This window comes from Sycon ciliatum, chromosome 5 (genome assembly GCF_964019385.1).
Source record: "Sycon ciliatum chromosome 5, ocSycCili1.1, whole genome shotgun sequence".
Taxonomy (NCBI): domain Eukaryota; kingdom Metazoa; phylum Porifera; class Calcarea; order Leucosolenida; family Sycettidae; genus Sycon; species Sycon ciliatum.
This window is the reverse complement of record NC_088647.1, coordinates 36,903,702-36,928,640: the sequence shown is the minus strand read 5'-3', so window position 1 is coordinate 36,928,640 and position 24,939 is coordinate 36,903,702. Positions and strand designations below refer to the sequence as shown.

The following is a 24,939-nucleotide window of genomic DNA, read 5'->3' as shown; positions in this document are numbered from 1 at the left end:
TGGGCTTGTCCCTTTAGCCTTTCGCGCATAAAATACTACTCTAGCTCTCTAGCCCTGGCTTGAACAAAAAAAAAGAATGTTCCTCTCGAAGGATATGTTCACTATTTTGCTAGCATACCGGTACTCGTACCGCGGTATGTTCAGGCTTTCAAAATACCAGTAAAGTCGCCACTTAGTCAAAGATCTAGGGATCGAGTTTACGTCTCTTGATCTGCTTGTTGCTCGTCTTGCAAGCCTCGTAGAAGTGGCGCACTGTCGGAAGCAGACATGGCGAAGGAAATTAGTTCACTCTCCAGAGCCTATTTGTTGCTCTACAACGGAATCCTGAGCAATGGGTGGCTGATCGTGCTCGTTCAAATGGTCCAGCACCTAGTCAAGACCGATGGTGACTATGCTGGTGTATACGAGGCGGTGGCTTTGCCTCTGCAGGTGTTCCAGACTGCGGCTATCCTAGAAATCGTCCACGCCGCCATTGGAATCGTTCCTTCCTCCGCAGTGGTCACCTTTGCTCAGGTAGACTCTATAATAGATGTGTTTAGTTGTAATGCGAGTAATGCTGTAAGACAAATTAACTCCTACACCCGTATACCGGTACATGTACATTCAAAGAAAAGGGGGGGGGGGGGGGTTGTCAACTGACAACCGCTCTGTTCAGTTGCTATTCACACTCGGCGCTTGCACTGAATGAAAAAATTAATTCTTTGTGATGTCAAAAAATTATGACGTTTCAGGCCAGTCCACGGCTGTTCGCGCACGGACATTTAACAATATGGCGTCGTTTAGTGCGATTTACGTAACACGGTACAAACCTCATGAATACGATGGGAGCTTGCGTTTTGGGATGAAACTGTGATAACTCGCTCGGACAGCGTTCCGGTTAGTCTCGCCCATGGCTGTGTCGTCTCTAACCCTCGGAACGTTTTGTGACAAGTATAGTCACGGCTGGCATAACGCAACTTCACCCAGTCCTAACCCAACACACACATAACCAACTGATCTCGTCAGAGCAGAGAATATGTTCCTGTTTGGAAGAAGAGCACCGAAAGAACCTCTCGCTAAAAGCAGCAGCATGCCATGATATAACACATCGTAGAAAACAGCAAGCAGCGGCAGTAGCGATAGTACTTGCTAAACATGCAGCTGAACTGCCACTTTGTCCGCTGCGCGGAACGGCGATCGGACACGCACACGCACACACATACACGCACAGGTCTGCGTGATCTAGAAGCGGCTGTCATCATAAGATACGCAAAGTGTGAAAGGGTATTAGAACGGGGCAAGCCTAGACCCGGCGTCTGGACCGCAACATGTACTTGATTAAAAGCATAGCCAGTCAATGGTCAAGCAGGTGCAATCACGCACATCCACACCTAGCGTACTACTACTACTACTATAAAGCGAATTCATAACTACAGGTATTGCACTTTCTACTGCAAATGCACAGTCGTGCGCTTCATCCATTGACAGCAGCAAAACCTATCATTTTACAGTCTCACTGGGTAGGTGACCTCGCCGGCACACACCGTATATTATATTGTACAATAACTGTTCCAACTACGGTCCGGAAGACACAGTGTGTCCACGTTCTACGCACAGTAGCTATCAGCAGTAAGTTAAAAGTTACAAGCCCTCACTCTCGGGCTATGACATCTCCCCGCGCCTTCGAAAAGACTGCCACGTCCTCGTGGCGACAACATTCGGCTTACCGTCGTCTTCTCAACTGGGTTTGCATTCCAAAATACTGCGGTGGCCGGACGGTCCTCCCAGCTCGAGTCTGAACCGCAATCTGGGCTGGTTGTGGCGGTGGTTGGTTGACTGGTAGCGGGATCTGCACAACTGGTTGGCCGCCAACACCGTCCACGCCGCCATACGTCTCATGCTGGGCATCCTCATCAGAATCCCAATACAACAAGTCTGTAGGGTCCGGCACATACACATCAGCCGGGGGCGTTTCGACAGACTCAGCATCTTCAGGTTCCTTCACCTCACTCACAACGAATCTGGTGATACGTTCTAGTCACGCCTAAGTGACCTAGATGATCATGGTACTCACTCAGCACCTGACCGCGCAACGCAACTGGCACCAAAATTTGAAACTTTGTGCCCTCTCCTGCGTTCTCACTGTGCAAAACGCGACATATCACGTCCTCTCGCACCACAAGGCATTTTCGTCCTCGGAAATAATGCCTCAGAGCCGGACTCACACCAGTCAAGTCAGGCGAAGATGACCCGGAGCTGAGCCACTCACTCAGCCGTGTCAATTCATGATCACGTTGCTGAACATCAGCCCAATCAGCTGATGTCCAGTTTCGTCGCCGCACAAAGGGCGTAGGAAGGTCACTCTGGACCGACTCAGCATTCTCCACTGAGCTCCTTTCGTCTGATACCACAGCGATCACCTCATCAGGGACTGTGGTGCCACACCTCTGATCCTGCACTTGTCGAGACAAGCCATCAGCATTGGCATGGACTTTACCTTTCCGATAACGCACCTCGTAATCGAAATCACTCAGAAACTCAAGCCACCGCGCCACGATCGCACTTGGTTCTTTGAAACGGTTCAGGTATTTTAGTGCTTGATGGTCTGTGCGCACGACAAACCTTCGACCCAGCAAATAGCATCTGAAATGCCTAAATGCCCACACTAGTCCGAGGAGTTCACTCTTCGTCGAGCCATAATTCCTCTCGGCAGAGTTCAACCCTCTGCTTGCATACGCAATAGGTCGCTCCCGACCATCTGCGTCGGTCTGGGACAACACAGCTCCCAAACCATGGCCACTTGCGTCCACATCGACTACAAATGGGGGCGCATCGGTCTCAAACCTCGGATACGCCAACGTGGGTGCTGAAGACATCTTCTGTTTCAGCAATTGGAATGCGATCTCACACTCGCCATCCCATGAAAACCTCTGGTTTTGCCTCGTCAGCTTCACCAGCGGCCGAGAAATGGATGCAAAATCCTTCACAAACCGTCGATAGTAGCCACAGAAACCCATAAAAGAACGCACCTCTGCTACGTTCTTTGGGCACCGCCACTCTGACACGGTCTCAATCTTGTCCGGATCGGTGCGCACACCATCCTTCGTGACAACATGACCCAAGAAATTGACTTCTGTCCTCAACAGATGACATTTCGAGGGTTTCAACCGAAGACCAGCCTCCAGTCGTTCCAAGTGTTCGTCAAACGTCTTTGAGAACACGATAATATCATCGAGGTATACCAGGCACATCTGCCACTGCAAACCTCGCAAAACGGCACTCATCAGCCGTTGAAATGAGCTCGGGCCATTGCACACACCAAATGGCATCACGTGGAACTCATAGTGCCCATCAGGCGTGGAAAATGCCGTCTTGGCCTTGTCTGCCTCGTCCATTGGCATCTGATGATACCCAGAGCACAGATCAAGCGTCGAGAAGTACATCGCACCGCCCAACGCGTCCAACGTATCATCAATACGCGGGAGTGGGTATGGATCTTTCACGGTTATTGCATTGACTCTCCGATAATCAACACAGAACCTCGTCGATCCGTCCTTCTTCCGCACCAACACAACTGGTGAAGACCATGGACTGACCGATTCTTCGATCACACCCTGTTCAAGCATGTCGTCAACCAACTTCCGACATGTTTCTCGCGAGCTCCAAGGCAATCTCCTTGCGGGCTCATAAACTGGACCATCACAGCTAGTCCTAATCTCGTGTTTCAACACGTCTGTCCGACCCAGCTCGGACATGTTCATAGCGAATACACATCTGTACTGCTCGACCAAGGTTCTGAGCCTAGCCAACTGCTCGGCCTCAACCACAGGCTGCTCGCTGTTGCCTGTATCAGGTGGGGAGCATGCCTCCCAGTTACCCTCCTGAGAGCAACAGCCATCAGGCATCGTACCACGACCACGCTGGTCAACGTCGGCCTCGTGTACTGCCTCATCATCCCTCATCGCACAATGGTGTGACCGACCATCGTCATCACCACCACCGGTTTCAAGCAGCCTCTTCCCGCCTGGAGAGCGCTTCCCTGCGCCGGGACCACCATCGGGGTTCCCCACTCGCAGTACAGACCACAAATCCTGGTTAGCCCCGTAGCTACACCAGTCATTCGCCTCGTCCAACTCTTCACTACCGTCCACCACAGTTGCAACTGCACACAGCTTGCCAATCTGGGCTCTCTTGGGCAGAGTGATTTGTTCCACCGTGCAATTCATCAATCGCACGGGAACACGATTCTCTTGTGGCCGCACAACACACTTTGCCACCAAGAGACCAGGGTCGCTCGCAGTCCCACAATCTGGTTCCGTGAGCCCCAACTCTGGCATCCCATCGAATGCAAGAGTGTCCACCACAGCCGCCACGGTCATCTCGTGGTGTGGTGGGAGAACAATCTTCTCCTGCAAGCGGAGCGGAGCCTCATCTGCACCACCCCCTCGCCTTTCTTCGACCTTGAAACATAGCTTGCCATTCGCAGAGGTTATGTTACAGGGAATGCTGGACAGCACATCACGTCCCAGCACACATGGAAATCGTAGCCCATCGACTACCCGCATTTCCGGCGAACAAACACATCCTTGAACGCCAAGGTGAACAACCACTTTTCCGTTCACCACCAAAGGCTTACCATCTGCCCCACAAAACTTCAACCCAGGCGCATCCGCCGTGAGTCGATCCGGATCGTAGCCCAGCTTCCTGGCTAGATCCGCAGATACTAAGCTTACAGCCGCTCCAGTATCTACCAGCATCTCCACTGACAACCCATCGATTGTCCCCGTGGTCAACATCCCCGTTCCAGAGTCGCATCCGACCATAGGAATGGATTGTTCGACAGCACGCTCATCAGGTGCTGTCGGATTACACTCTCGACCCAAAGAAATGGTCTGACCAGGCACGTGGGCCATCGCCCCAGTCACTGGCCGTTTCCCAAAGGCCCTCTCCTCGAGCCATCGTATCCTCCGCGCCCCGTCTGCGCTTCACGAGGACATTGGGCTGCCCTGTGGCCCGGTTCACCACAGTTCCAACAAGTGAACATCTTCACTCGTCGAGCGGGCTCCTGATCCCGAGTTCTTCCTCGGCCTCGCCCTCCTTGACCACTTGGAGCATCACGCCTCTCCAGTAGTTGGTCGAGCGTCCTCACCAGGCTGCTCAAAGTACGCTCGAGGACGTCCGTCTGTCCTCTCGCTGGAGCCTCAGCAACATCCACAGCGGCCGTCACCAACTGTGTTTGCTGGCTCTCTCCGTAGGGGCCCACCAGCCTCTGTGGAGCTTCGCTTGGCAAGTCAACACTTCGCCAAACCTTTTCCAGGTGCAGCGCCATCTCTAATGCCGCCTGCACCGTCGCCGGAGGATTCTCCTGCAGCCTCACTCTCAAAGCCACAGGAGATACCGCCTCGATGAACTGGTCCCTCACCAGCTCATCCTGTAACCCACCCGGCATGTTGGGGTACGCCCGCACCACCAGCCGACGCAGATCATCCGCCAGATGCGCTAAATCCTCACCGGATTTACGCCTCCTCGTGCGGAATTGAGCCTTAAACTGCCGCTCATTAGCAGGTGGTGCGAACCTTCGCTCAAGGTCCGCACTCACATGCTGCCATACGGCCCGTCTTGCAGCCGGTATAGTAGCCAAAAAGCGTTGCGCCCCACCTCTGAGGCGTACCGCTAAGTACTGCGCTTTCTGTGGGTCATTCCACCCGTTCACCTGCGCGCACTGATCGAAGTACTGGATATACTCCACCCAGTCTCCGGAACCATCGTAGGCCTCGGGCATCACCGCAGGCCTCCCGAACGCTGGAGCAACTGGCGCTCCTCCAGCACCAGCTACCGCTCCCCCTGCTGCAGCCATCACTGCACCAGGGCCACCCACCGCAGCAGCACCACCAGCTACTAACGGTTGATGAACATTTGCAGCAGGCGCATTCACACCTCTGCCTTGTTGTTGCTGTTGCTGAGCCATCGTCAACACAGCAAAAGAACGAGCAAAGTAGACAAATAGTGCTAGCAGGACGACTGATCCGCGAAGAACTCAGTCCTCTTCGCCTCAGCTCGCCTGATATACTCAGCCACGCCGCTGCCGTCCGATCACGGCACGCGCGCGCCTACGAGTGCACACCCCAATTGCACGTGGGCACAGCGTACTCAACCACTGTAACCCTAACCGCCGTGTGAACATGCCAAGCGACCACCGTCGCATCAGGTTTCCCGATCCCACGCCTGACTCGCGACATCTCGCGTAGCCTCGTGCGCCATCCGGATTCCCGTTCATCACACATTTAGACTAGCCGACCAGTGCAACCCGCATCATGCATGCCTCTCAACATCATGCCATGATTCCTCGCGCACAAGGCCGCCAATAGTTCACCCTAATCACTCCGGCTGGCATCCCAGCCTGAGGACTAGACCAAACAGACTAGAGAGATACGACACATCCATACCCCTCCTTACGAACTGTATGCCCATCATGCAGCATGCAATTCTCATCACAAAAGGCAGCTCAGTCATCACTGCGCCATGCCAATCGAGCACAACAGAGAACAAACCTCTTTATTCCCTGGTGGAGGCCAGTTCCCGCACCCACAACAACACAACCAGTAGTGAGGCAGGATACATTGAACATCTTCAATATACTTAGACTGCGCTTGCACCGTCTACAAGCGCCTGGCCGAGATCTTCGCACCTCTTCTAGGAATGGTGAACTTTGTTGCCTCGTTCTTGCCAGCCATCCTGGTCACAGCACCACTTGTGATAACTCGCTCGGACAGCGTTCCGGTTAGTCTCGCCCATGGCTGTGTCGTCTCTAACCCTCGGAACGTTTTGTGACAAGTATAGTCACGGCTGGCATAACGCAACTTCACCCAGTCCTAACCCAACACACACATAACCAACTGATCTCGTCAGAGCAGAGAATATGTTCCTGTTTGGAAGAAGAGCACCGAAAGAACCTCTCGCTAAAAGCAGCAGCATGCCATGATATAACACATCGTAGAAAACAGCAAGCAGCGGCAGTAGCGATAGTACTTGCTAAACATGCAGCTGAACTGCCACTTTGTCCGCTGCGCGGAACGGCGATCGGACACGCACACGCACACACATACACGCACAGGTCTGCGTGATCTAGAAGCGGCTGTCATCATAAGATACGCAAAGTGTGAAAGGGTATTAGAACGGGGCAAGCCTAGACCCGGCGTCTGGACCGCAACATGTACTTGATTAAAAGCATAGCCAGTCAATGGTCAAGCAGGTGCAATCACGCACATCCACACCTAGCGTACTACTACTACTACTATAAAGCGAATTCATAACTACAGGTATTGCACTTTCTACTGCAAATGCACAGTCGTGCGCTTCATCCATTGACAGCAGCAAAACCTATCATTTTACAGTCTCACTGGGTAGGTGACCTCGCCGGCACACACCGTATATTATATTGTACAATAACTGTTCCAACTACGGTCCGGAAGACACAGTGTGTCCACGTTCTACGCACAGTAGCTATCAGCAGTAAGTTAAAAGTTACAAGCCCTCACTCTCGGGCTATGACAAAACTCATGTCACTCTCCGTGTGGTTCCACGATTTCGCAAGTCAAACCAGGATTTATTATTTGAAAGCGCTCGAGCGAGATACTCAATATCCAGACAATTTGAGGGAGAAGGAAGGTAAAAGGAACTCCTGCCATGGTCAACCAGCATCCTGACCTTTTCGAACCTCTCCAAGCTATCCCTGGTAGTCTGGGTATTGACGCACGCACTGATTTTCAGCTTCTCCTCGTCTGGATCACGGGTGCAACTTTCAAATTTGCTGATATGCACTCGAACAAACGCACAATTGGATCTACATCACAATTTTGGGGCTATCTGTGTGCTTGCTGCCTTTCTCAGCAATACCCCACATGTCTACTGGGCAGTTTCCACCAGGCCTCGGCCTCCTGGACTCAACAGCGACTCCAGCGCCATGCCATCTGTCCCCTAAATCGCATGAAAAGGTAGCTCAGCATCGCACGGACGGGAGCTGAAGTTTGTGCACGGGATGTGATACAACTTGGTGAAGATAGCCAGAAGATAGTCCTCTACCTGGGAAAACTGAAAGCTAGACTGGGAAAACTTCTGAAAGGGCTTCTTGAGGCAGGCATGTCAACGATGAATCAAGCAACGAACGAGAAAGAAGGCTTGACTTGTGCAACGCGGAACAAACTGTTCCTGCGAGGAAGTTGGACATGTGAGGTACCAGCGGAAAGCTAGTTTCAAGAGGAACACGGAATACCTGTTTTCCGGGTAAACCTGGCCTGGTAGCTTTCTAAATCGAGCGAAAAACACAGCGAAATCGCCTGCTGAGAATTTGAAAATTCAAATTTTCTTGCCGATCCAGCCCAATCGAGACTTCCGGCTGCCATCTTGTTAAATGTCCAAATTTCGCGAAAAAAACAGCCGTGAATCACCCATCGTCAGAACAATTAACAAGGGGACAAAATGGACTCTTCCTACCATGGTACAGCAGGTCAGTGCAGTGGGCACTGACCTGCTGTACCATGGTAGGAAGAGTCCATTTAAATTCTACTTGACACGTGAATTGCATTTGTGTCTGTTTATTAGCCCATGGGCTTATATCCGCATAGGCCCGTGGGCTTATATGTGCGGAATTACGATACGAACTTTTGCTCTACGTCACCAAGTGGGAAACTTCGCACGAACTTTCGCAACTTTGGACGCGAAACTTGCAGGGAACACGAAATGAACTTTCGTAGGAAGTTTCGTGAGATCGGGTCATGGTGTACGTGCACTTGGCGCGTGCAAACTACGAAAATGCGCTGAACACAAAGTTTGTGCGAAAATTCGTACACATTTCGCAAGGCCTGTCACGGAAGTTCGTTCGAATTTTCATTCTGCAGAACCTCTCTAATAGCCGTATGAAACTGAGTGTATGAATTCGCATGTACAACAGACAAGGAGAAGTGCGCTTTCTTGGTATACATTCAGTGTGTATATCACTCGTTCAGAAAGTGGTGGACATCGCGCAACTGCATTGTAAATAAAAGGGGGTTTGTCAACTGACAACCGCTCTATTTAGTTGCTATTCACTCTTATCACTGCGGTCAATTCTAAGTGGGGAATCCCTATTAAAAAAAAAAAGAGGGAGAGATTTAGGCTGCATTCGATTGTGGAAACTGGATCCTGATCCTCGCCGACCAGATCACTTCGATTGGACAGATACAATCGAACGTACACAACTGATAATCCGTTTCATGACCTTAGCAACCGCGTTGCTGCAGATCATCCCGTACTATTCCGTGGTATCTGTGCGCATTATGGTGAACTCTTGAGCTAGTGTATAAAAAAATAAAAAGGACCAAAGAACTACAAATTACGCTATAATGTCCACTAACACCACCAGTTACTAAACAATCAGCTCATGCGATAACATTGCACGACACTGGCTGACGGTACTGACGTTCTACAACTAACTGGCCAACAGCTCTAGCACATCTTGGATGCACACTCCAACAGCCTTCCAACTTACTTGGAAGGTTCTAAGTTATAGAAATAACATAAGGAGGGGAAGTAACTGGTGGTGTTAGTGGACATTATAGCGTAACTTGTAGTTCCTTGGTCCTTTTTTATTTTTTATAAATTAATCCATGCTCTCCATCCGAGTCCATTCTTGAGCTAGTGTGCGCATATTTGGAGTTTTGAGTAGATACAATGCAAAAGAATCCGGCTCTGTGAGGTGGGTTGACTGGATCCGAATCCGTGGGACCGGGATCCGGATTCATACAATCAAACATGTACGAATTTGACGAATCCTGATCCGGGGCCCATGGATTGGCACAATCGAACATGCCCTTAAAAAATCGGTTGAGAACATACGGTATTTTTTGCTCAACGCTGAGGAAGCAGACCCCCCCCCCCCCCCCCACACACGCCCGCTCGTGCGTGCACGTACGCACACACATGTATATGCGCACGCACGCGTGCGCGCACACACACACACACACCTGCCCTGTCCTGTAGAGCCACTACCACAGGGGTCACGTGGGCCCCGGAAGGGCATGAGAGAGGAAGACGGAGCACGCTGATGATGTCGGAGGGTGTCTCCTTTCCCCCTCTCTTCTCTGTGACAAATTTCATCGCGCAATGTTCTAAATCCACTCGGGGTTTGTCAGACCTCCGTGAGCGGTGACGTCGGGCAGAACTGAAAGTGACGGCACCAAATCACCGTCCCGGCTCTCAGCTATGTGCGTCTCTCCGCCAAACGCTTTTATGTACTTGGGAGACAGGTCCATCTCTAGGCTGGCGGTCAGCAGCAAACAGTACAATCATCTTCGTGTACGAAATTTCGTACTTCAGGAGAACTTTTCGTAGGCATCCATCTCTCCGGCATGAATATATCCAATGATCTTGGAATGATGTTGCTCTGCTGGCTCGTACGTCTCCATGCGCGTCAATTCTTTGATTTCGTTTGGACTCCGTAACAGATCGCGTCCCTGGACACGGCTGCGAAACCTTCCACGAGGTATTTTGCACAACTTGGGAAGGATGTGAGTAGGGAAAGTGCCTGTGTCAAATGGGTTATCTGTGCTCGCTGCTGTGGCTGCTGCCGCTGCTGTAACTGTGGCTGTGGCTATGGCTGCTGCTGCTTCCGCTTCCTGAAACAGAGTGTACTGGTCAGAGTCCATAATCAGCTTATCAGTAATGTGCATAGCATGCAGGTGTGATCGGAGCATTCCCATGTAGGGATCCTGGCCCAGGAAGGACTTCTTGTGTTCAGCTGAGAACCTATCATCTGTCAATGGAATATTCTCGGTGTGATCGAAGCATTCCCATGTAGAGATCCTGGCCCAGGAAGGACTTCTTGTGTTCAGCTGAGAACCTATCATCTGTCAATGGAATATTCTCGGTCTGGCAACGAAGACGCTCTTCCTCCTTGGAACGCCGTGGTTCATATTTCCTCCGCGCAACCGAAATTATCGCTTATCTTCACACAATAAAAACATGATATTGTTCTTCATTCGAGTGACAGCTTTGAACAAATTCAAGTGGAGCAACATTACTGCTGTACAGAAGAAGCAGTCCAAAAACACATCTCAAGTGGAACTGTTCCGAGGACATTGGAACTCACCTCCGAAGTTAGCTCTCGCTTTCGCTGTCACGCTCCTCACTTTGCAGTGTTGTACTGTCACTGTCAGGATGCCCTGCTCCATTGGATACTTGTTCCAGCAAAGCTCGACGGCGCTGGTTAGGTCCTTCACATTTTCTTTGTGACGAGGTCTGTGTCGGACTGCAAAGAAGCGAAGAAGGCAAGATCGTTGCAATTTAGGTCCGGGGACGGTGGTAGCTGTGTCACCACCGCGATCTTGAAGCCGGCTTTCGCTCCGTGTCGAGCCCAGTGTTGTTGGTTGACTTTCACGGTGTGGGCTCTTGCTCCATCGTGCTGGTAGTACAAGGTCGCCCCCGCCTCAGGTTGCCCTGAACCTCGCTTGAACCACCACATCTTCGTTCACTTTGCATCAAAAAACGCCGTCCTTCTTGAGCAGCGCTTTGCGATACTCCGCAGCATTCACGATCACACTCTCGATCACGTCCGTTTCGCCAGCCACAGTTCCGGTGCGTGTGTTCGATTGCTGCACTTTGCGCTGCACTGTGAACGGCCACAGCCCTACCTTGCCGTCAAACTCGTACTGAACGTGTGGAGTAACCCCGAGTTGGAGGACGAGCGCTTGCTTTTAATGGTGTCGCTAAGCCTTTCAAACGGTCGCCTACTCACGCAACACGCTGAGTTTTCTTCGGGGTAAGCTTACTGGGCTTCGCCATCTCGATACTGAGCAAAGAAAGCAAAGAGCCGGTGCTATATTCAATGAGAATTCAGAGTGGAAGTTAGGCGACAATTGTGGTTGTGTGGAGGAATAAGGTGATTGTGGCAGGAAATGCGTTCAGAAGCATGGTTTTATTGTCCACAAGCATCCTGCAGATCTCTCGGTAGAATGGCGAAGAAGAGCAGTGCCGTGCTAACATGCTAAATAGCGGAGTGGATGTGATTATGGCAGGAAATGCGTTCAGAAGCATGGTCTTATTGTCCATAAGCATCCTGCAGATCTCTCGGTAGAATGGCGAAGAAGAGCAGTGCCGTGCTAACATGCTAAATAGCAGAGTGGATGTGATTATGGCAGGAAATGCGTTCAGAAGCATGGTCTTATTGTCCACAAGCATCCTGCAGATCTCTCGGTAGAATGGCGAAGAAGAGCAGTGCCGTGCTAACATGCTAAATAGCAGAGTGGATGTTATTATGGCAGGAAATGCGTTCAGAAGCATGGTCTTATTGTCCACAAGCATCCTGCAGATCTCTCGGTAGAATGGCGAAGAAGAGCAGTGCCGTGCTAACATGCTAAATAGCAGAGTGGATGTTATTATGGCAGGAAATGCGTTCAGAAGCATGGTCTTATTGTCCACAAGCATCCTGCAGATCTCTCGGTAGAATGGCGAAGAAGAGCAGTGCCGTGCTAACATGCTAAATAGCAGAGTGGATGTTATTATGGCAGGAAATGCGTTCAGAAGCATGGTCTTATTGTCCACAAGCATCCTGCAGATCTCTCGGTAGAATGGCGAAGAAGAGCAGTGCCGTGCTAACATGCTAAATAGCAGAGTGGATGTTATTATGGCAGGAAATGCGTTCAGAAGCATGGTCTTATTGTCCACAAGCATCCTGCAGATCTCTCGGTAGAATGGCGAAGAAGAGCAGTGCCGTGCTAACATGCTAAATAGCAGAGTGGATGTTATTATGGCAGGAAATGCGTTCAGAAGCATGGTCTTATTGTCCACAAGCATCCTGCAGATCTCTCGGTAGAATGGCGGGCGAATTGTTAGTGTGGTCCTCCCATCACTGTAATGTTGATGTCGTGTAGTCTTTATCCTTACTAGCGTAAGGTTTACCCCATCAGGTGTTTGCACCGTAAGAAGAGCAGTGCCGTGCTAACATGCTAAATAGCAGAGTGGATGTATTCCGATGACCTTTTCTGCACCACACCAACAAAACCAGTGAGGCATTCAGCTGACTGGGTCCAGCGGACGACACTGATGTGGCACCAGCAAGCTTGCTTATTTCGCTGCGCTTTTCGCCTGCGACACCTTCGCATCCGTGGCAGCTACAGCTGTCGAGCAGGAAACATGCCGTCGGGTAAGAAGTTCCCGCATTGAGCTTGTAATCGAGCCATTGGACTTGAGCTTCGTCTCGCAGAGTTTGGATTGAACTTGTTTGCCTCCATCAACTTTCTCGAAGTGCTCCCAAACGGAGCTGCTACGACCAACTGTGCCGGAAGCCATAAAAAAACTGGATGTCAAAACTAACTGTGAAGACTGCTCTTCACAGTGAAAGAGAGGAGGGGGGGGGGGGGGGGGTGAATTGCAACAAACTATAGTAGGAAAGAGAGGGGGGGGGGGGGGTGAATTGCAACAAACTATAGTAGGAAAGAGAGGGGGGGGGGGGGGGGTGAATTGCAACAAACTATAGTAGGAAAGAGAGGGGTGAATTGCAACAAACTATAGTAGGAAAGAGAGGGGTGAATTGCAACAAACTATAGTAGGAAAGAGAGGGGTGAATTGCAACAAACTATAGTAGGAAAGAGAGGGGTGGATTGCAACAAACTATAGTAGGAAAGAGAGGAGGGGTGAATTGCAACAAACTATAGTAGAAAAGAGAGGGGTGAATTGCAACAAACTATAGTAGGAAAGAGAGGGGTGAATTGCAACAGACTATAGTAGGAAAGAGAGGGGTGAATTGCAACAAACTATAGTAGGAAAGAGAGGGGTGAATTGCAACAGACTATAGTAGGAAAGAGAGGGGTGAATTGCAACAAACTATAGTAGGAAAGAGAGGGGTGAATTGCAACAAACTATAGTAGGAAAGAGAGGGGTGAATTGCAACAAACTATAGTAGGAAAGAGAGGGGTGAATTGCAACAAACTATAGTAGGAAAGAGAGGGGTGAATTGGAACAAACTATAGTAGGACCTGATTTGAGGATTTCCTAAATAATTGAAGGGAGTTCCATTATAATGGGAGACTGTAGGGTGGAAAAGCAAACAGTGGATAGCTAATGAACAGCCTAGGTAAGTGAATACGTAATGTGGGCTGAGTGTTTTCTGTACTCGGAGTCATAATTATAGTTTCAAGTAGGCCTTTCGTACCATTACTCTTCAAGTCGAATACCTCCAAAGTCGGTGCGGCATGGAATGGGGGTCCGGGGGTCCTCCCGCGGGAAAAAAATTCAAAAATTGAAGCCAATTGCAAGCATTTCCGGGTATTTGGTGCCATTTCAGTGTACGGTAACTACTATGAAAGTCTTTTTTGATTCTGCAGCAAACGAAGAAGACGCTACGATCGGGGACAAACATTACCCTCCCCCGGGAAAAAAATTCAAAAATTGAAGCCAATTGCAAGCATTTCCAGGCATTTGGTGCCATTTCAGTGTAACTGCAATGAAAGACTTTTTTCTGCAACAAACCACGATAGGGGACAAGGATTTGTCACGTTTGCGCTAAGCTGCGATCATTGTGCTTTGTTGTAATGTGCTCCAAAAAAAAAAAAAACGGTCGAAAAAGTGGGGCAGCCTCAGCCGCCCCAGCCGCCCCGGCTGTGACGGCCTTGCAAATATACCGTAAGGCCATCATTTTTTATAGCTATGTTTCGCGTCGTCCGCACGCATACGTTTTGACTTTTTTCGGAAAAAAAATTAAAAAAAATCGAACATGCACAGTGAGTGTACGATCGTGCGAATCATCAGTGTGGACTGGTTGCGATACGGCGAAGATGGGATTCATAAATGGCCTCTAGGCCAGCGTTGGTAAATCGTTTGTTCGGCATCTGGGAGCAATATTCTATGAGCTTACACCAGACCGCATTGATCGCCTCAAGCTGAGAGGATGCGTTGTTCCGGAGCTCTTTGCACCGCTGCTGAAGTCTCAGTACAATAATCCAGCGAAGCATGGGCACCAACGGTTGCCTCCTCTGTCCAAAGTGAATATTTACTCATGCTGATAACCCAGATGTTGTGCTTCGATGTACGATTTTTCTCTCGAATGTACACCATGCACGAGCTATTGTGCTATGTACAGTGCATACACCTCTGATGGGCCTTTTTATTATTTTGCAACTTTTTATTTTTTTCCACCTCTCGCATATGATTCTGGAAGTTGAACTGACGCGAAACATAGATATAAAAAATGATGGCCTAATAATAAGTGTTGTTGCTGTTGTTGTTTTTGTTGCTGCTGTTGTTGTTGTTGTTGTTGTTGTTGTTGTTGCTGTTGTTGTTGCTGTTGTTGTTGCTGTTGTTGTTGCTCTTGTTGTTGTTGTTGCCGTTGCCGTTGTTGTTGCCGTTGCTGTTGCTGTTGTTGCTGTTGTTGTTGTTGTTGTTGTTGTTGTTGTTGTTGTTGTTGTTGTTGTTGTTGCTCTTGTTGCTCTTGTTGTTGTTGTTGTTGTTGTTGCCGTTGTTGTTGCCGTTGTTGTTGCCGTTGTTGTTGCCGTTGTTGTTGCCGTTGTTGTTGCTGTTGCTGTTGTTGTTGTTGTTGCTGTTGTTGTTGTTGTTGTTGTTGTTGCTGCTGTTGCTGCTGTTGCTGTTGTTGTTGTTGTTGTTACTGCTGCTGCTGCTGTTGTTGTTGTCTTCGTCGTCGTCGCTGTTGCGGTTCTTGTGCCCAGGTCTTCTCTCGCATAGTTGTTCTCTGGCCAGTCCTGCACTACACGAGCGGTGTTTCGGCTACGTACGGTCCCGTCATGATGATCACGTGCTGGTCCATCACCGAGATCATCCGCTACGCGTTCTACGTGTCCTCGCTGCTGCAATGGACGCCGTACGCGCTGCTGTGGTGTCGCTACACGTTCTTCTACGCGCTGTACCCCCTCGGCGTCTTCGGTGAGCTGGTGTGCGTGTACCGCGCCATGACCGTCGTCAAGAACACCGCCCAGTTCTCGTTCCCGCTGCCAAACAGCCTCAATGTCTCGTTTGACTTTTTCTGTTTCTTGGTGCTGTTTGCCGCGCTGTACCTGCCTGTGTTCCCCCACCTCTATCTGCACATGATCAAGCAAAGAGCCAAGTACATTGGCAAGCCAAAGACGGCCTAAGTCATATGCAGCTGTCACGGATACTGCTAACGGATTGTCGACCGCCAACTCCTACTCCTCCCTCAGTATGGACTGCTTTTGATACTGTGTGCGTTTTCGCTAGCGTATCTGTCTGTCTCTTTCACTCTCTCTCTCTCCCTCTCTCTCTCTCTCTCTCTCTCTCTCTCTCTCTCTCTCTCTCTCTCTCTCTCTCTCTCTCTCTCTCTCTCTCTCTCTCTCTCTCTCCCTCTCCTGCTCCTGCTCCTATCTTCCATCCACTGAGTTTCTTAATATATTTCGACACTACCTAAGGCATTTAGCCTCACATTGTCGTCCATGGAACAGATATTAATGATGACTGAGTTTATTTTTGTTTTTAAAATATTTAGCAGTGCTGTCAAACTTGTAGTGACCTTTTCTCCTCCTATGTACTTGTACAATTTTAGGTCAGAAAATTTTGTTTTAAAATTCTTCCGCCAAAGTGTCCTATGTTGAGTCACACTGAACTGAGTGTCCCGACCATTGCACGATGAAGAGACTGAGTATTTCCTTCAAGTCAATAACCTCACGGATTGTAAAACTGCCGTTTTTGGCCAGCGTGGGGCCTATTGAGCGGCAGGTGACATGATACTCTTCTGCTGTGGTGAGATTGTGCAGGCGCTCCCATAGTCTTTGGGGGCGATGGACTGTTGTTGCAAGAGACGGAGGGTCTGCTTCACATGAAACGTAGAGAAATTGCGTAAAGAACTGGTGTCTACAGCTGAGGATCTCTACGATATGGCTCCCGCATATAATAGAGCTGCTAGCCGGTTAGTTGTAGAACGTCAGTACCGTCGGTCAGTGTCGTGCAATGTTATCTCATGTGCTGATTGTTTAGTAACTGGTGGTGTTAGTGGACAATAGACTAGTATAACTTACTTGTAGTTCCTTGGTCCCTTTTCTTTTCTATACCGTAGCGTAGTGACGCACATAAAGGCACATGCGCTTATGAGTGAGTTTTTGCGTTATTTGCTAATTTTGCGGGTCGTTTTGTCTCACACATAGGTGCTAGCGTACCGGTACCTAGCATAATTATGCACATAGTGCAATACCGCAATGCACATTGAACTATGTGAACATGGTGTTTTGTGGTCTCTGTGTGTCGCGGGATGGAATTGCATTTAGGTTCACGTATAAGCCCATGCGCTTATTTGTGAGGGTGCACTTCTGTCCGGTTACAGGCACATGTGCTTATAATTATGCGCGTCACTACGGTAAGCATAATTTTGTTGTTTTATTTTTATGGGGTGACAGCCTCTTTTACGGGCAAGTTGAAGTCTATGGATGTGGAAAAAAAGAAATACCATGAAATACAATAAAGTTGTGAACGGTACCATTTGGCTCTTCAATAATGCAACAATCTCTCCTCCTCCATACGTACTACCAACTCAACACCCACAGCATAGCACCACACCACAAAACCACTAGTAATATCTCCACATGTTCTCCTTGCCTATACTGGCGTGGCCTTCCTCGATGTTCCCTGATGATTGCATTGTAATGGGAATGAGACTCTGGGTTGCAACGAACTATAGCCTTGTACATGTACAGTGTACCTTGGCTGTGCTGCAATCGCATTACAGCATTCATATCTTATAATCTATGATGATAGATATTTTCACTTTTCATTTTTCCTGACAGTTTACATTGACTCTGATAACAGATAGCATAACAAGAACGTAAGCAGCAGCACTCGGTCGGTCCGAGGCTTGAAAATTCTGCGTCCACTACTAGTATTCGAGGGGAATGTTCCTGGTCGGCCGCAGAGCGCAATGGTGGTGGTGACGTGGATGCAGAACAGATAGCATAAACTATAATTATTATAATCGTCATGTCTCCATACAGCTATTATAAATTCTGAGTACACTGTAGCACAAAACATCAGAAAGCTAGCTGTAAAAGAGGTGATTTTGCAGACTGGTCAAAGTGGTGATCAAAGGGCCTGGGGGGGGGGGAGAGAGACCAGAACGATGGTGTTGTGTAGAAGAGGAGAGATGATGAGCAACGCTGTCCAACCAATATTTCAACGTACAGTATTGGGACGTCGTGCACTGGCTGTGACATACATACCGAACAAAGACAAGTACAGCTATTATTACAGTGGAGCTACAAATGAATGCTTATTGTTGGCCACCGCCCGCAGCACTTGTACTTGTAGCTAGCCTGGAAGACCAGGTCCAGGACACACGCCATATCCTGAGCAGCGCCTGTTATGATCAGTCGACCCTTGGCAAACGGCCAAGCAGCCTCTTCCACAATCCCATGCTGCGATACGCTTTCTCGAACTTCTGGCGGGAATCAGCTACTTCTCGTTGGATTTTCTCCGCCATTTCATCTTCAACTGCTTTCATCTCCTGAATCATTTTTTCGGTCGCTTGGTCCGCCTCAGCTTGTAACCTCTTTATTTCTTCCTCGGAACGCGCCTGTTCCTCGTTCACGAATATTTGAAGCTGCTGTGATTCTACGAGAGCCGCTGCTAGCTGAGCAGATGCCTCTTCGCGCTCCTCGCTGCGCATATCCATCTTGCTGGCAAGATCTGCACGGAGATCAGACATCTCCGTCGTCAATGCGGCTATGCTGCAGTCAGCTGATTGTTGCTTTTCAGCGATCTCTTTCTTGAGTTTCTCGATTTCCTGTTTGGCTTCGTCAACCTCGCGTTGCAGTTTACTCTCACTTTGTACATATGCGCCGACCCTCGCATTGGCGTCTTTGAGGTCACCCGGGTTGAATATCTCTTTGCACCCCAGAATGATGTGGTCCAGCAGCTTGACACGTGAAAGACGTCGGTCTTCCTCGTGCAGTTCGCGAGTCTTCTCCCGAGTAGTCGGCGGGCAGTTAACGAGAATAAAGCGGTTGATCTTCTTCATCATGTCTGATTGCTCGCGAAGGTCGTCACGCACTTTGACCTCCTGGCTTGATTCCTCAAAATGCTCGGAGAACGTGCGAACAACACAGGTGAAACGGAGAACGTCTTCAGTGAAGATCACTCGTTGCATTAGCTCGAAGCATTCTCTCTGGACATCCGTGAACCGGCTTTCTGTGATGAAGAGGATCTGGTGAATGCCGCCTTTACATCCTGTCACAAGTCTGGCGAGCTGATACAAAGTAGAAATGTCATGGTCGCCAGATTCGGTGTCGCCTAGACCCATTGAGTCGATGATTTTCAGCACATACCGTTGTTCTCCCCGGTGTCGGACATACACCAGTTTGGAGTTGATGCCTTTCGTTTCACTCTTCGTGTCAGATGACTCGGCAAAGAGGTTTGGTCGTCCAGCAAGCACATTGCCAACGGTGGATTTGCCAACACCAGTGCCACCAAAAAGGACTATCACTCTGTCGGGTGTGGTGCCTTCAGGCGGAAACTTGTCTTCTTCCACTAAGGGAGTATCCAAGTCCTGAATGGACGCCATTTCTGCCTAAACAGGGGTCAGGTTGGAATGACTGAACTAGTTGTCGTTTTCCCTGCTGTGTTTGATATAAGTACATGAAGTGCGTGAGATGCACGAGTGTACGAGTATTGTGATACTAGTAGTAGGCGACGAAATGCCGAATGAACTTCAGGACCCGGGCACGATGTCGCACAACTTTCACAAGCATCGTCCGCTCTTGCAGCAGCAGCAGCAGCAGCAAGAGCGAATGAAGGTGTTCTATGTCGAACCGCTGTCTCAGTTCCTGGTGTGCGGTCAGCTTCGTGACAATCCAGACTGTCTCCTAGTGAAGGGTCTGTGGCCACATGGACAGGTGACCTCAGCTAACACTGCTGTCGTACTGAGTACCTAAAATAGGCTAAATACTTCGCCTTTCTTTTAACTAACACCTTCCATCTAGTCTGGTAATCCAACAGGTCACTGCCGCGTGACTCATTGCAACACAATCGGTTTACTAACTTCAGCTTTCTCATGACTGATGAGCTGATAGTCATCATCAGTTACTGTTCTACGGACACACGTGCATAGTCATCATCAGTTACTGTTCTACGAAAATCCGCTTGTCGGTGTCGGGAGGAGTGCATTGATTCTTGCCCACCTGTCAAGACCGCTATGCACTGCCGCCGTTCACCGTCTGAAGGAGTGAAGCGTCTGAGTGCAGGCTACTGTCCGTCATATTGAAACACTCTCCCAGTCCGTTTTTTGCTTTAGTGTAGCCCTGAGGTTGACTCACTTATTTATTTTCTACCCTTCCTCTCTCCGTATTTCTGCCCCCCCCCCCCCTCTCTCTCTCATTCCCTCGGTCGTTCACATGTGTATCAAAGGAGGCGAAACCGCCGGTTTGTGGTACGACGTTACATAAACTTCTACAACAACAACTGTGTCATGTACATGTTCATGAAAGTTTTCCAACTCGATTTTCATGAGACACTCATCAGGAAAAGTCGCCTCAATTATAGAAGCTATGCGAGGAAGCAAACGTGTAAGTACGTCCAGAAGATAGTGCGAAGTATAAAGGCGAGGTGTGAAAAAGGGAGAGAAGAAGAAAGAAATGAAAATGAGAAGATCTAAGAGTGTTTCAATAGTGTGAACTACCAAGGGCGAGTGAAGTAGTTACTGCACGCATGTAAAACAAACAATGACACTTGGCGAGACGCCCAGAGCTTGCCTGGCGGCAATCGCGTGAAAAGGCAGAGTCCATTCTGTACATGTATACAGGGATCGTATACATGTACTGTACCAGTATCACGGTCAGTTGGAATGGGTGGGTGGTACTGGTAGAAACAAGAAAGGAGCCCTACGCCTTGCCTTCTCTTATTATTATTATCATTACTATCACGGAAACTCGAGGGACTAGCCAAGCTACGGATGCAACAGTAATGATTCTAATGAAAGACAATACATTTAGCTGGTAAAAAAACATACCACACACATACACACACACACACACACGCACACACATCACATACACACACACACACACACACACACACACACACACACACACACACACACACACACACACAAACACACACACACACACCTTGACCTTGCCCTTGCCCATTGCGTACACAATGATAGTGAATGTTGGAAAGTTCAAGTGAGAACACGAGCGCAGAACTTGGCATGTCGTTTCAGGTCTCCTGGTCGACGAAACGGGCGTCCACAGAGAACAGGATCAGGAGCGGGCCGTGGCGGTGGAGTGCTACTCGCAACTCGTCTCCAGCCGGGACGATCTTGGCAACTCTCAAGCCAGTTGGTCACGCCGAGGTCTGCCAGGTCAGTCGACACCACATCTCGCCACCTCTTCTTCGGGCCGTGAAGAGGACGGGGGGGGGGGGGGGGGGGGCAGGCAGCTCGCCGAACAGCAATTGCTTCGGTGCGTGTGAGTCGTCCATCCTGCTGACATGACCCAGCCAACGAAGTCGGTCGCGACGGATGATGCTGGTGATGTCAGGGTCAACACCGAATGTAGCCGCTAATGTGGCCGTTGAGATCCGATCATCCCACAGTTGACGACGGCCGATACCCACGATGGACCGAACACACACGCCTTGGTCCTTGGTAACACTGCCATCAAACGGTCACGTGTCCCCTGTGCAGGGGTCGACAGCACTGAGTTCAGCATTGGATCCAGAAACGCCGCTCTACTTCTTGGACAGGAACTATTACTTAGCACAGCTATGCAGGTCGAAACCACGGGATGACTTGCAGCAGCGACCGCAGCCGAGACAATGCGCTCTGCAGCAGGGCAGGGCAACCCGCTGTTTCCGGACCGAGTCTGCCGATGCCACAGCCGAGACCGATGCCGAGGCCACTTCAGCAGCCGAGTTGGAGAGACACTTATGCGAAGCTAGCCCGCCCGCCAGCACTCAAAAACCATCTCTCGCACGCATTACATAGTCGGCTGCCGGACTGATCAGATACCGGTTTCCTCCTCTCGGCCAGGCACTTGTGGCGATTCTTGTATTTCTGGTGGGCGAAAGCACGCTGGCAGACATCGCAGAGCACAGAAGTGTCACGCTGAGCCGATCGCGGTACTGGTTGAGCGGAATACGCCCTGCGCCATCCCCCCCCCCCCCACAGACACAGACACACACACACACATAGACACAGACACAGACACACACACACACACACACACACACACACACACACATACACAAAACAGCGCAAAAATACAAAGGAAAGAATAGCCGGCTGATGATACAAACGCTTCCGATCTGTGATTCACTTTGTGGCGTACCAAAGTCTCCTCAGCCAACTCATGGAGCGAATGGCTTGACGGTAACTGTCTTCGTCAGCACGTATGGCCTCCTTCAAGCGTGACTCGAACTCAACTTTAGATTTTCTTCCGACCTCTTCGACTTCCACACGCAATTGCTCGCACTTGGATTTCATTTCCTGGATAGTCAGAGAATGCTCTTGAGCTGCTTCCCTGGCGCGGCCCTGTCTGTTGTGTTGCTCGTCTTTAGCCTCCTCCAGTCTCTTTTCCAGTGATCTGCGTTCTGCATCTGACTCCTCGTGTACGGTCTTAAGTTGATCCATAATGCTAGCAATGGCATGCTTATGTTTAAGATGCAACGCATTTACCTCCTCTTCGCGCTTAGCTGTGGATTCTTTTAGCTCTTCATATTGTTTTTCCAATTCTTTGCGTTGCATTTGCAGTCTCCAGCCTTCTTCATCATACTTCTCTATCCGTTCGCTGGCTTCTTGGAGATGGCCTGGTTTGAATACCTCTTTGCAATTGTCGATCAAGTGCTCTAGTAACTTGCAACGGGAGAGGCGTCGGTCTTCCCTGTACAGTTCGCGAGTCTTCTCTCTTTCCGTAGGAGGACAGTTCACGAGAATAAAGTGTTTGATCTTTTCCATGAGATCCGATTGCTCGCAAAGGCTGGTACGTACCCTTGCCTCCTCCTCTGCTTCCTCGAACTTGTCGCAGAACGTACGCACAACACACGTGTAGCCGAGAACGTCTTCAGTGAAGAGCACACGCTGAAGTAGCTTGAAGCATTGGTGCTGGACTTCTGTAAACCGTCCTTCTGTGACGAACATGACCTGGTGGATGCCACCGGAACACTCTCTGACAAGGTGTACCAGCTGCCTGACGACGTCCACATCGTTGTTCTCCAGTCCAGTGTCACCTAGGCCCATTGTGTCTATAATTTTCAACACATAGGTTTCTCCTCGCAGTCGAACTCGAAATAGTCTCGACTTAATGCCCTTAGTTTGACTTGCTATTCCTGACGACTCTGCATAGCAACCGGGCCGTCCAGCCAGGACGCTTGCCACTGTTGACTTCCCAACGCCAGTGCGACCAAACAGGACGACGACCCGGTCAGGAGTTTCTTCTGAAGAGGGATCTTCACACTCCTCTTCCAGAACGACATCGTCGTTCTCTGCAGACGCCATAGCACCACCAAAGTAGCAAGGTTGCTTTGCTTTGCTTTGCTTCTGGTCGTTATCAATAAAATTGTGAACGGTACCGAGCTACCGAGGGTAGCAAAGTGTCGGCTGAGAGCGCATGGAGGAGGAGAGATTGTTGAATTTCTGGTCGCTATCCTTTCATTTATTTCAACATTGTGGTAGTGCCGTGTGACTACATGTACATCCGAAGCGCGCTCGCAGAATGGAAGTACACTTCGTGTCACGTACAGGTACTGCTCGGTAAGGAAGTCTGCGCTAATCTGCGCCATGTCGCCGGCGAGCTCAACGCAAAGCTATTTCGGATTTGTTCTGACGTGATTGGAACCAGTGGAAAGTAGCGTCTCGGCACGATTTCAACCCAGCGATCGACACCAGCAGGTGACTTGGCGCTGATAGCGCACAGGAATCCCGGAAAAGGTGAGGGATGGAATGGGATGGTGACCCGGAAAACTCGGTGGGACGAGCAGGGGATCGAGGAGACGTTGGCAAGGCCGTCCAGCTAGTTGTGTCTCCTGCATGCATGCGACAACACAGTCAACAGACACTGTGACTCACTGTGACAACGTACGTTGTCACTGTTGTACATCGCTCACGAGGTACACGCATGCTCCCATCGACCTAGTGTTAACGGTATTCATGGTATTACAATGTCATGGGGTATTGTACCAGTAAACAAACCTCTCTACTGTATACTGTATTAGGCTCTGCTGTCACTGTGTCAGCTGAAGTACTAGTTACCGGTACATGTAGTAGTGTTGGAGGTGGATGAGTGTTCTCCAACTCCTCACCGCTGAGCTTTGTGAGGTTTCAGGAAATGGGCGAATACTGTAGCCTAGTGTAGGTCTACCATGAATACTGCCATCATCAATTCATCATAGACTACAATGACACACTAGTTAATAGTACAGTAGCAGTACCGTAAAGATTTAAGTACCGCCAGATATTGCTATTGGTATGCTTTTATGTGGAGCTCGAAGGTAAACTGGGTACGGATTGACTGCACAATGTGCAATGTTTGTACAAGGTCTGTGTCGTATGGCCTACAGACAGGAATCCACCTCCACAAGCTCCAGGCGGCCACGTCCCCCGAAAGGACGAGATGGTGGGGCGCTGTGGCGGTACTTTACGGTATTAGTTTACCGGTATACCATGGTATACTAGTACAGTAGCAAGAGTCCATAATATACAGTTTATGCACTCTTGCTAGTATAGTACCTCTTTGATACAGCGTAGGAGATCAATGAGTGAAATAGCCCTGCCGACAGCCCTACAATTCTTCATGCGACACTCGTACACGTGGTGGCACCAAGAATATGTAAGCTTCCTGGGCCTGGGCCTGGTGGGGGCTTTTTCCTCTTGGTGGTAGATCTACACTACAGTACTCTCGAGCAGACCTGTCACTGTGTGTCAGGCTGTCAACTGACTTCTGCAGGCTAGCCTGTAGCCTAGCGCGCCTGTGCTCATGTCAA

At 49.7% G+C, this 24,939-nt stretch overlaps 3 protein-coding genes across 3 annotated transcripts; 1 reads left to right on the top strand and 2 right to left on the bottom strand.

Moving 5' to 3' along the window:
• The first annotated feature begins 79 nt into the window (after positions 1–79).
• LOC135818556 (very-long-chain (3R)-3-hydroxyacyl-CoA dehydratase 2-like) lies at positions 80–16,598 on the top strand. The gene is made up of 2 exons (XM_065331954.1): positions 80–513; positions 15,675–16,598. The coding sequence occupies exons 1-2, from the start codon at positions 268–270 to the stop codon at positions 16,095–16,097; spliced, it is 669 nt and encodes a 222-aa protein (XP_065188026.1). The 5' UTR covers positions 80–267; the 3' UTR covers positions 16,098–16,598.
• A 1,108-nt stretch (positions 16,599–17,706) lies between these two features.
• Positions 17,707–19,596, bottom strand: LOC135818554 (uncharacterized). Its single transcript, XM_065331953.1, has one exon. The coding sequence runs from the start codon at positions 19,523–19,525 to the stop codon at positions 18,332–18,334; it is 1,194 nt and encodes a 397-aa protein (XP_065188025.1). The 5' UTR covers positions 19,526–19,596; the 3' UTR covers positions 17,707–18,331.
• An 835-nt stretch (positions 19,597–20,431) lies between these two features.
• Positions 20,432–24,115, bottom strand: LOC135818553 (GTPase IMAP family member 4-like). Its single transcript, XM_065331952.1, has one exon. It carries the CDS (start codon positions 23,453–23,455, stop codon positions 22,274–22,276), a length of 1,182 nt encoding a protein of 393 aa, XP_065188024.1. The 5' UTR covers positions 23,456–24,115; the 3' UTR covers positions 20,432–22,273.
• Between the last annotated feature and the right edge of the window lie 824 nt (positions 24,116–24,939).